Source organism: Anser brachyrhynchus (assembly GCF_964034855.1).
Source record: "Anser brachyrhynchus genome assembly, chromosome: Z".
NCBI classification, from domain to species: Eukaryota; Metazoa; Chordata; class Aves; order Anseriformes; family Anatidae; genus Anser; species Anser brachyrhynchus.
This window is the reverse complement of record NC_137697.1, coordinates 52,416,445-52,429,192: the sequence shown is the minus strand read 5'-3', so window position 1 is coordinate 52,429,192 and position 12,748 is coordinate 52,416,445. Positions and strand designations below refer to the sequence as shown.

The window sequence follows — 12,748 nt, the reverse complement described above, 5'->3', positions numbered from 1 at the left end:
ATAAAAGACTCGCATTGATTCAGAAATGTGTATAGAATCCCAGACGAACCAAAGTAGTAGTACGTAGCTTTCTTTATTCTTGTCTTGTAAACTCTTAGAGATTTGTAGAAGCAGAAAATACCCAGAGGCTGTGCATAGGCAAAAGTCACAAATCATCGTAAAAACTGAATATGATGGAAGTCATTCAGGACTTTATACTTCTAACACACTCAGTCAATATACATCTCTCTCTCATATTTCTGTATGGCAAGTAGAGTTCTAACATTGGACACGTAAGAGAAATAATTTGCTAAAAATCTGGACAGAATGTTAATTTCAGAAATGGGAAAATTGTTAGAGTATACTGAGACTTTTTTCTATGCCTGACTGTGCACTGTGTGACAACCTGTTATTATATCCAAGTTATTGTCAGATTTATTAGAAACCCAACTCCCCACTGTTTTCGATGTTTGCAGTCATGCCTGTGTTTTATTGTGAAGAACATTTGAATTAAATATGAATTAAGTAGTTCTGTTAGTAGAAGCTGTTGTAATAGTCACATGTATTTGAAATGAACTCTTCATATTGTCATTATATGCAATAAATAAAAGGAGTTTTTGAACAAAAACAAGCGTGAAAATGTACTCATTTCAGGTGAGGGTGGCAAGAATTCAACAAATAGAGAAGGATATTCTTCGTATTCGACAGCTCCTGCAATCCCAAGCAGCTGAAGCAGAGGTTAGTGAGCGTTTACTTGCTTTTTTTGATTGTGGTATATATCTAATTAAAAAGTCAAATAATTTCAGTAAGCTCGTAGGCAGGATTATTTGCATCAACTAGTGATGTCACAGTTAATGAACTAGTCGATATACGTAGGCTTTTACTTGTTCTCTTACCAGTTAACTGATGGTGAAAATACTTGAATTACTCTTTGTTATTATTGAACTTAAGTCACTAATGATAAGTCAGTTAAAAGTTCAACCAGCAAGTTCGGTTAAAAGGTAAAAGTGCAATGTATTATGAAGGCTGTGTCTTGGTTTCAGCAAATAACAATCAGTTGTACATGCCTTACCAAATAAAATTTCTAATAAGCAGCTTCATGGTTTGCTTATCCCATAAGAGACAGAAGAAAAAAACTGATGAATACAGCCTCAGTCAGACTTCTTAAAAGGCATATTTTTAGCATATAAGTATTGGATTCTATATTAAGAAGTACAAAATAATATTTCCTGTAAATGACAAAGTCCATAGTAGTAATTACCATTAGCAAAAACAGCTTTCACAGTGGAAATTCGCTTAAAAGTTCAACTCAATTTCTTTTACTGGTGAATTAACTATAAATTTTATCTTAGATGTGAATATTTTAGGTTTTATCTTCACTCAAAATAACTCCAGTGAGAGTGCAGAACAACATTTGAATTCTTAACGGATGTATATTTTTCCATTTCTAAAAATAATGTTTTCATAATTTCAGGATCCGGGGGAAAATCTGGTATTACAAGTGAAGCTGACAGAAGTGTGTATAATTAAAACTACCTGGTCTTTTTATACCTTAGCCAATCCAGGTGCTTATGCACATTGATGAGATACCCCCCCAAGCCTTTTCTTCTCCAGAGCTGTATCTCATGTGATTATTCCAAGCAGATATCTGAAGAGGTTTAACTGTACTTTCCTGCAGTGCAGGACAGTTTCTGTTCTGTTTTTTTACCTTCTTCCTCCTCTTGGGATTGTGAATTCCACTGTCTCATGGTGACTGCAGCCAAGGCTGCCTTTGACTTTCATGTCTTCAGAAATTCTTCCTTGTTTATTCCTTGAATATTAGGTCCAGCAGGGCAGCTTTCCTGTTTGCTCTTTGTTTGCCTGTGTCAGGAAGCTGTCATCACATTGTTAGATCCTGATGTACAGCCCTTCCAGCAGATGTCAGGGTGGTTAAAGTCCCCTGTGAAAGCCAGGCCCTGTACACACGATGCTTCCTCCAGTTGTTTGGAAAAGATCACATCTATTTCTTCTTCCTGGTTAAAGAGGTCTATATCAGATAACCACTACAGCAGCACCCATGTTGATCTCCAGCTAATCTTCACCCATAAGCTCTTGACTGACCGCTACCCATGGAGGCACAACTCCAAGCACTGCAGCTGTTCTCCTCACCATCCCAGCCTGTGCTTCCTACAAGGTCTTTACCCCCAAGTCACAGCCATCCAGTCATGTCAGCTCTCCCACTACATCTCCATGAATCCAAGGAGGCCATAGCCCTACAATAGCACGCAGACCTTTTAACTCCTGCTCTTTGTTTCCCACGCAGCATGCATGAGTGTAGAGGCATTTCAGAGAGGTGCCCAAGTGTGCCAACTCCCCCTGTACGGGCTTAAGAGCTTTCCCCCTATGGCTGTTCTGTATGCCTGTCCACAAAGGGATTCCACTTCCTTTATCCTGTGGGCTGCCCTTGTGTTCTCATCAGTCAGGGCCCCTTGGCTTGCCTACCCTGTCTGCAGCTTCCTTACTTGTTCTTTGAGGGATCACTCCATCCCTTGTTGTTTCTGGTTTAAAGCTCTGTCTGGCAGATTGGCCAGCCTGTGGTACTTCTGCCTCATTTGATCAGATGGAGTATGTCCCCAGAACATTTCTCTCTTACTCTGGTTTAACAAAAAAAGGCACAGTATTTTAGCCTCACCGGAGGTCAAGCACTCAAACAGCAACGAGATGGAACTACCTAATTAGAGAAGTTTTTTGTCTTAGTTTTCTTTCCGCTCCGTTTTTCAAATTACTTGGCTGCTGAATACATATTAATTCTTCCGCTTTTTCAAAATTTTGTTATGGTGTCTTACCCCTAAAGTATCTGGTTGGCTGGTTGTACTATTGCATGTTTTAGGGGAGAGTTACCTGGATGCTGGTGGTAAAGGAGGCAGTCACTACACAGGTATTATTACTTCAGTGTGTTTTTAGTCATTTGACAGATGGCCAGTCCTACTGAACAGCATCTGAATCTATCTGAAATTGCCTGGTGGCAAGAAGGAGGATATTATCAGTGAAATTTCAAAGTCCGTGTAACTGAAAAGTGTAAACATGAGGCATTTATTATATTTATATTGTGCCTGATATGATACCCAACTTGAATGTGCTCCTTATGTTTATAAAGATATATTGTTAATAATAAATGCCATAGATTTATCTGCTGATATGGTTGGCTGGTGTGGTTATACCAATCATTATGGAATCTAAGAGCAATATATGCTGTAGAAAACAACCAAATATAATAATATACCATAAAGAGTAGTTTTATGAAATAAATCAGCAGAGAAATCTTTAGCTCACATTTTAGCTCATTTGTAAGGCTTTGCAAATTGCTAGCTCTTGTAAATGCTGTTAGAGAGAGTTGAAGTAATTTACTTGTAAGTACCTCCCAGTTTCGTAAGAATTCTCATGTATCAATAAAATATTTTTAAAAACCTTCATAGCGAAGTTTGAAATCCTCTATAGAGTTAGACCCCTTTGGAGATAGAATGTTTTGCTGTCAGATACAAATTTGAAATTGCATTTAAAAGAAAAAGGCAATTTCTTGTCAAGTACTTAATATGGGGTTTTCGATTTGTTACAGTGGCACAGGCCTATCTGTAATTTGAAATGTGAATATTCCATTGTGCAATGTTGCTGTAGATAAAATGTAAAGGGTTTATTACATACAGAGATTAATGCTTTGCGAACTTTAAACTGTTTAAACTGTGATAGGTAGGCATCCTCTGAAAGATTTAACTCACTGAATTTTTTTTCCTTATGACTCAATGGAAGCAAAACTGTTTCAGTCTTCTGGCTTGTTTTTGTTTCTTGCGTTGTTCTCTGTCTTACATTCTTACTTACACCTCTATGCATATAATCGTTGTACTTCCTATGAAGCTATGGCATACGTTATGCTCTCTAGAAAATGAGAGTGTAAAGGTACAGAAAATAAGAGGGTAGTTGAATATAGTGAAAAAAAAATCTGTATGGAAAATTATTTAGTCCTAATAAATACACAAGAGACTTTTTCAACAATTCATGTTTACAAGATATTAAGTACAATTATTTGTAGTTTGTTGTCTTAGCAAAAATGTAAATGTACTTTTCTATTAGTAAATATGGCAAAATTACTTGTCAAGTGATAGTTGTTGACTTAGAAGCATTTAGAGCATAGTGACAAGATGGAGGGAGCACCTCTGTCTTTCTCTCACAGGCACATGCAGTACATGCAGTCTTTCAGTATTTTGCTACAAAAGCAAACAAGCATACTTGGTAACTTCAAATTTTAGAGTTACTTTTGTAGTGTGATGCCAGAATTCAGAAGTGACAGACCTTCAAGCCCTATGGATGACTGATGAGACAATATAACGTGTGTTTATTCATGTATGTTGTGAGTGCACACTAATGTTTAAAATAACTGTTGCTTTTTTAACTGTTTAAAAGGTTGCTTTAGTAACTGTTAAGAATGGCCTTATAATTGTGAATGAATTTGGATGTAATGTTGACTTCTTTTTGTAGTGGCAGAGAGCTTTTTGGGGGAAATGAAAGCCATCTCTTTCATAAATAGCATGTGGAAAATAAAATTGATAATGAATGGGAAGAGAGGAACAGAGAATGCTGAGGAGAGTTCTGCTTTTGGCGTCAGGGAATGAAGTATCTCCCTGTTTGTGCGTTAGTTACATGAACACTATTTAATAAATATGCCACCATCATCATTCCTAAAAAATGTGCCCCAAATCCAGAACTATTTTTTGATGGATAACATTATCCCCTAGTAATTCATGAGCCTTGCTGAAGAACCGTTCCGCTTTTCACCTTTAGGCACATTAAATACTAATTTCTTCATGAGATTGAAAATTGTTATCTGATGGCTGGAAAATTCTGTTCTTAGTTACAGTGGATGCTTAGATCTAGATTTTATGTCAAATTCATCATTAGACTTTATTCAAGACTGAAAATACTGTGAGAGAGGGAGAGTCATTATACTGTATTCATACTGATCTTGATTGAGTCCCCACTCTTGTACTGGGAACCAAAATGTCTTCAGTCATGATATGAGCATCCATAGCAATAGAATCTCATACACAGACAGAGATGGTGAGTTTTTAAATTACAATTCAGTTTTAAAAGAACAGTAACGCTGTCTCCAGAAACGTTTTCTGAGTTTTGCCTTGTGAGTTAAAAGGCAAATGTGATGCTCATTTTCTATAACTGAGCATATCATGTTAAGAAAAATGTTACCAATCATTAATGTCGCATTTTTTGTTATTACTTTGTGTAATGCTAATGTTCTTTGACATATTTTCTTCCATTAGCCTATATATATATGATTTATTTTTAATGTCTATCCCAAAATTATTGCCAAACATGTAGTTAGTGTTTTTTGAAACTGTTCAACACTAAACATTTTCTGGGTTTGAGGCTCTAATGTCTTTATATGAACAAAATAAAAGTGTATAATGGGGATAATGTATGAGTTTCATCACCATATACCTAAAGAAGGTAACTTTTTTCAGGTGACCGAAAAAGTTTCAGTATGTGCACATTGAAGAAGAGTATGTTTCTCCTGAAAGTAAAAGAGAATAAAAGAGAAATTTCCATAAAGCTAGATGGGGTAGACTGTGCTATCATAAGCTGTACTGCTCAGAAACATCGTAGGGCCCCATGGAAACTGAATTGAATATAGCAGCTGTTAACAAATAATTTAACAAATGAAAAGAATATAAGTGTATGGTAGTAGCCTCTAGGTCTAAAAAATGAGGCTTGCCATCAAAAGTAATTTGCCAGGAGCTGAATTCAGTGATCCTTGTGTGTCCCTTCCAACTCAGGATATTCTGTCATTCTGTGACTCTGTAAGAATAATCGTGCTTTTGAGGTAGGACAATACCTTTTCAACTCCAGACTTCAAACCATTTCCAAGGGCGGGTTTTTGTATTGTTCTGAAAAGCTGGAACATTTTAAGCATAATAGTGGATGATGCTGGATATTCACGTACTTCATAACTGCTCGGTTATTCTGTTTGCTTTTTTAAGGAACTGTATTTAAAGGCCTGATTTTGGTGTTGATCTCCTGATCTCTCTCAGTGGTGGGGACACTGGTTTAATTTCCATGTACGTGTGCAGAAAAATGTGTCTCCTTAAGAAACTGAAACAAGCATCTATGTCAGGTTGCTGTATTGGTTTAATTTATTTTGGTTGTATATGATCAGGTTGATATAGCATCAAGGATATAGCAATTTTATTTGCATCAAACCAGTTATTCCTATGCTGTTTGTCTTTAAAATTCAGAACGATCCTTACTATATAGGTGGCTTTCTTTTCACCTAGAATTTGTTTGTCTGTGATTGTGAAGCTTAATTTAACTGTGCTAGCCCTAGTCCCCAGCAAATGCACGGATCACGTGATAGTGCAGGGAAGACAGTTGTTTGCTCCAATTCTGTTACATTTCTGATAGCGACGTGAGCACAGCTGGTGGAAAATGGTGTTCCAGTGTCTCACAGCAAATCCTTTGTCTTGCAGGGCTATAATCCTCAGAGGACATGCTTCACTTTCATCCTGCAGTTTTCCTAAGACACTTAGCTGTTTATTATTGAGACTAAGTGTTGCGAAATACAAAGTACTGTTCAACGGCTTTGTGAAGATGCAGCATTGATATATTCACAGTCTAGAGAGCTTTGAATGGTTGCATACTTCATTTCTGAATATAATTTCATAAACTCTTATATTAACAGAGAGCACCTCAAAGCAAGCATGATGCAGGTTCCCATGATACTGAGAGGCAGAGTGAAGGTCAAGGAGCAGCAGAAATCAGTATGCCAACTAGCAGTACTGGTCAGGTAAATTGATTATTTTTGTTTGATGTTATATATTTTTTCATTTGGTGATGTTATACGTAAATAATGTGGATGTAGTAGTAGTGGAAATGTATAGTGCTTATTTATTGATATATACCTTACAGTGTTTGTGTGCCTGCTCATTTTAAAAAGATTTGGTTTTCTTCATTCCATCTAGAAATCACTAATAACTTGTATTCGTTAGAAGGAAATCTTTTTATAAGATGAAGTATAAGCATTCTATAATGCAGGGAGTGGTTTTCTTTTGTTTAAATAATTAATGACCTTGATACTAAGATGGATATAACAAAAATGACTAGAGAAAATACTGTTTTATCATAGGTGAACTGTAATATTAGCAGCATGATTTAGTTAAGAGAAATGGCTCAAAATTTTACTTTACAAATTATCAGTGAAATGTCAGTGATTTTAAAGAGAAGATTCAAATGGCAGGTTTATCATTAGTGTTTCTTTAATATGATATCAGATAAAGCTTTGAAACAGCATTATCAATGAGATAATCTGGAAGTGTGCTAAATATTTTTTTAAATGCTTCTAAACAGTTGGTTGTTGTTGTTCCTTATATTAGTGAAATACATTAGTGGGTTTACATTTTGAGTGTTACATTAAATTCTTTGTCTTTTTAAAAAATACTTATCAAACCTTCAATGGCTAAAAATATTTTGATTTATTTACCGTGCCCTAATGTTCAATCACTTCATGATCTCCAACTGTAGCTGAGACATTCCCATTAGTAATGTGTATTCCTGAGGTTCACACTACAAATCTAATAGTTGAATTCATACGCAAAATATTTCTGCTACTTTGGGGAAATAGAATTATTTTAATCCTCTTGAAAGTATCATGGACAAGAAGATTTATCAGAAAGAATATAAATTGTGGTTTGTTTAGAATATTTCATTTGATTAAACATTAAGCACAGCTCATGATTTTGCTTTTGAAATATATTTGATCACCATTTAGAATTAAGTTCTATCAGCCATATCTGAGCAATTGCATGAGGCTTTGACTCTAATTCTTATGACAGCTTTATTGTGTGGGAAAAAAATAGTTCAGCACTGCTTTGAGGCTGAAAGCATAAAGTGTTTGAATAATTGATGTATTGTAGCTGTATCATCTGTCTTCATTGTACGCATCAGGAGTTATTTTGGAGAACAGATATTTTACAGGGAAGGAAGAAAGAAGGGATTGTTGTGTCCTGGCAGACTTACTCAAGTGGAGGATTCATTCTTTCTTCATTTGAGGTCTTATGTTTGGGATTTTAGCGATTTGAATTTTGCCTCATAAAAATCTTTAAAATGTGCATATTATTTCCTCCTGTAGGCTGATAGATCCAGGGCTCTGAATCTGTGTTCTAGAGACATCTGGGGATTATTTACTTGCAGTGCAAGTCCAATGAGAAAAAGCTTAATGGATTGGGCATAACATTTATTTGTGACAAACCAGCTGAATACACTTTGTTTCTTTTAGCAGTCACTATTAAGTGGAGTGCAAGAAGTTTTAATGAAATAATCTGGGTCTAATTGTTTTTGTAGCCCCATCTACTAACATTAATGAATGTTAATTGAAATGCTGCCAGTTGAAGCTGAGATTTTTCAGGATTCAGTTTTGTCCCTTTCATCTTTCAGCTATGTTCTCTTCCATTATGCTCACTGTCCTGGCACTGAAGAGAAGTTTTTGCATTCCTTTGTTTTGCAAGATTTGTAAAGGAATTCAGTTAGGTTGTCTACTTCATTAAGAAAATCTGACACAAAATAGGGAAAATGACCTGACTGACAGGGAAGGTAACAAGCATAGTAAAACAAACAATGAGTGAATAACAGTGAGCTATAACAAGAGAAAACAAGATGAAGTAGACAAATAGGAGACGGTTTAAAATGAGAAAGTCCTACACAAGAATGGTCCAAGTAATATTTGTCATTTTTTCACTTTCTCAGATGAATGGCTACACATTTCTTACGCTAATTCTTTCAAATCAGTCTTTAGGAGTCACTAAAGAAAAGGTTGTTACATTTCTTTTGGGCCTCCTGGCATCCTGCAAGTAGCAAGGCCACGTGATGGCTCCGAATGAAATAGTTATGGGAACAAAAATAAGTACAGTTTGGGAGAAACAATAGGAAAAGTGCAATATTTCTGTCTGTACTGTGGTGAACTTTAACATGTAGTACTCCAAACTTTCATCTTTTTTACTGTGTTGGATAAGATGATTGTAGTGAATTTAGCAGTGGAGAATTTTTGCATGTACATTATGTTGAATCTGTAATCCTCTGAATGTAGTCTGAGGTCAAAATGATATGAAGGGATGGGTCAGTGTAAAAATATTGGGGTCCTTTCCCGTATTCACAGCACCACAGATTATTGAAGTGAGCAATTCAAAAAGTACAATATAGTTTTAATGTTAAGCTTAAAGATTTTGAATTTTCCTCATATTCAATAGAGAACATAGGGGCTTATTTACACTGGAAATATATATTGGAATAAATTAATATGACTTTAAATCATTCTAGTTACAACTTTTTAGCATCCTGTGCTAGCACTTATTCTGGAATATGTATGAATGTTCTGGATTCAAATGGAGAGTGAAATGAGTATAATAATGTTTTTAAATGTTCCAATACAACTAGGTTTTTTTTTCTGTTTAAACAAACTCTACATGAAGCTATTTCCAACTTTTATTTATACTCACTTTCAATTTCAAATTTAAAATATTGAACTGTGTGAATAGCAAATACTCTGAGAGGAATACTTGTCTCCTTTCTTAATGGTGCACCTTGAAAAACAACAAATTATTTCAAAGTGTCTTTCAAACAGTTTTCTTCAGTGTTCTATGTTTTCATTGGGAAAAAAAATGATACCACTGGTCCAGATAGCTTGACAATATTATTTTGTTAATTAAGCTAATAATTTCATGAACACATTTTAGCTTTTCGGCAGGATCAGCACAGGATTGTTGATTACCTCAGTAAAGCAGTGTTTTGATACTAAAAGTGAGTGAGCAGTTACAATTTCTATTGCTGATTTCCACTGAGGTATTCAGGTATTCTCAACTAGGTGTGCAGACACCCCCTTTGAAATTTTTGCCCTGATTGCATAGTCAGTATGCTGCTAGCTACTTTTAATTTTATAATTGAATCTAATTTTAAATCAGGATATTACAAGTCATTAGATTAAAAGAACTGCCTTTAAAATAACGTTATTTTGTCCGTAACATTTTAAATGTCACTGATACAGTCCATTAATATTTGATTTTTCGTAGGAATTATGTGGCTTCTGTGATTCCCTCACAGTTAGTGTTTAAAAACAGTTAGAATATGAAGTAATTTTTCAGCTTCTGGAGTTTATTTTTTGTTTGGGCTGTGATGTTGAGAGAACAAACATGATTCCAGATAAATATGTATCATATCACCATCTTATGATCGTGGTGGGTAACGTATTTACCTAGCTATGTATAACAGATCCAGAACTTTTAGGAAGTTGTCTTCCTTCTGCTATCAGCTGCTGTTAGAGCTGATACAGGGAGAAAGAAAAATAATAATAAAAAAAAAAGACAACAGAGATCTGGGTTGAGGTCAACAGAGCACTGGGGAGATGTAAATCTTGTAAGGCACTCACCTCATTTGCAAGACAAGATGAAGTTCACCAATGCAGAAATGAAATAAATAGAGCGATGTTCTCTTAAAGTGTTCACTATTCAAATGTATTTTTAAGTTCCCTAAACTGAATGGGGAGGGAGAGACATAGTAAAGGCAACTTCACAGACAGTAAGCAGAGAAAATGATCAACAAAGACAAAAAAAAAGTGGATAGCAAAGGTGGAAAAAGAAAAATACACAAAATAGATTGAAAGATGGCAAATATTCTAATAGTAGTTCTTGCTACAATAGGTAGGGACATTCACAATAATTTCTAAGAAAATTGCAGCTAATAGTGTCAGCATTGTTCTGCAACTTTTCATTAAAAATAAAACTGATTCATCCATTTGTAATTTAGTTTCGACGTGGACAAATTCAAGTATGGTTACTCCTTGTCCAGATGAATCTCTTAACTTGTCAGTTCTTGCTTATCTGATTGTATTCTGAAGGTGTATGCATATTCTTAGGCAGTGTGTAATCTGACTTAAAAGTAAAAGCTGCTTTTTTCTCTCCATAAAAATCATAATTCAGCTTGCTGCAAAGTCCAGTTCTCCCTTTTCTCGATGAAAATAGTAATTATAAAAGAATTCAATTGAAGATAGAAATCCATTGAGACTGAATTTTGGGAGAAGTGGTTAATAAAGCCCACTTAACAGTGACATCTAAGTAGTGTAAGGGCAGGGATAACCTAACTTATCCAAAATACGTTGACAGTTCACCACTGTAAATATTTCGTGATTCAGTGCTGAAATTGAATTAACCAGTAGTTGTTTTTTCAGTTAGACTTCGTGTTATACTGAATTGTTTTTTAAATTTGTAGGGTTCTGCTGCTCGAATGGACCATGAGACAGCCAGTGTTATGAGCTCTAGTAATAACTATTCTGTTCCTCGCAGACTGACAAGTCATCTGGGTACCAAGGTAACCGAAGATTACAAACCACAGGTCGCTAATGCTACATTTTACTAATACAATAATCTCATTGTTTCTGCCAGTAGTACTAATATTAGTTGAATAATCTATCCACCTATAGTAATTTTATGGAGATAAAACTTAATATTTTTCAACCTTTAAAATATATCCACAGAAACCCTCTTATTCTTAACTTATTGATGATCAGTAATAGAGTTACTACAGTAAGGAAAAAGCAATTGCTAGAAATTACTACAGTATTTTAAAACTCTGTGATGTTGATTTATATTCCATGATGAAAACTAACCCTTTTAAAAACTTTTCCAGAGACCAAATTCACAAAACAGATGTGATTGCTAAGAAATTAAATAGACCAGAATTTTTTTAAAAAGTCATGTAAGCCCTTCACAGTAATGTCTGTTTACAATAGAGTGCACTCAAAAGTGTATGTATAGCATAAAAAGAGAGGGGAAAAATGTGTAAATCTGTAACACAATTAAGTTCATGGACCACTGGAGTTTATATTGCCTCTGGAATCAGCAGTAGTGTAGATGGGGTGCTAAGCCCAGTCTTCTGGGAAGCAGGGGCTATTATTAGCTTGGCATAGTATTAACTACTTTGGGCTTTAAATAGGTTGTTATGATAGATTTGCTGCCCGGCATTGTATGCGTGTAGCAAATGAATGTGACATCAGGTAGTTTGTTTACAAGTTTTCAGAGCAAATCATAGAATTCCTAGAAGTTACAGACAAGAGAATAGCCCTGAATGCAGGGAAAGATGCTGAGTGTGGAAGGTTACAGGCAAAGAAATACGCTGAACTTCCTTTGCTGTGGGTAAGAAAAGTTTAGTAGTAATGCATGAGAAGAGAGGAAAGTTGCAGGGATTCTAATTACAGTTATGCATTTACAGATACAGAAAGAGATGTCTCTGCAGTGTGTGCATACAGAGAGAGGGAGAGAGGGAAATACACTTTACGGTTTTTCCTATACTGTGTTTGCCACAACTTGGAGGCCAGATTTTGATGGCTTCGGCTTTATTCTCTGACAGAAACTTTGCCTTCCAAATCAAAATAACTGTGGATTAAAACTGCAACTTGAAACATCTGTCAAAAGGCACACATAAAGCAGATTAAATTCACTCTCTTTTACGAATCCAAGCAGTTTGTTTTAATACTACATATGAATTTTCCCAGACCAAGAATCTCCAAACCGGGATGCTAGACTGTCATAAAACTGGCTACAGGACTATTTTAGTGGATTTTGCATGGAATCATACAGTTTCGTAAATTTGAAGATTTCCCTTGTTCCAGCAATCCTATGGTATTTAGGGAAATACATGTTACCAGACTCTCTGCTTAGTCTACTCACTGCCATTCAATTTT

At 35.4% G+C, this 12,748-nt stretch overlaps 1 protein-coding gene across 4 annotated transcripts in view; it reads left to right on the top strand.

Moving 5' to 3' along the window:
* Positions 1-12,748, top strand: part of APC (APC regulator of WNT signaling pathway) — a 90,631-nt gene that overhangs the window by 62,369 nt on the left and 15,514 nt on the right. For 2 of the 4 annotated variants that reach the window (XM_080573280.1, XM_080573281.1), the window contains exons 7-9: positions 634-717; positions 6,704-6,808; positions 11,278-11,376. In XM_080573280.1, the coding sequence (XP_080429406.1) occupies positions 634-717; positions 6,704-6,808; positions 11,278-11,376 (288 nt within the window). Of the gene's footprint in view, positions 1-633; positions 718-6,703; positions 6,809-11,277; positions 11,401-12,748 lie in introns of all 4 variants that reach the window. The other 2 variants (XM_080573278.1, XM_080573279.1) reach the window with 1 other exon arrangement.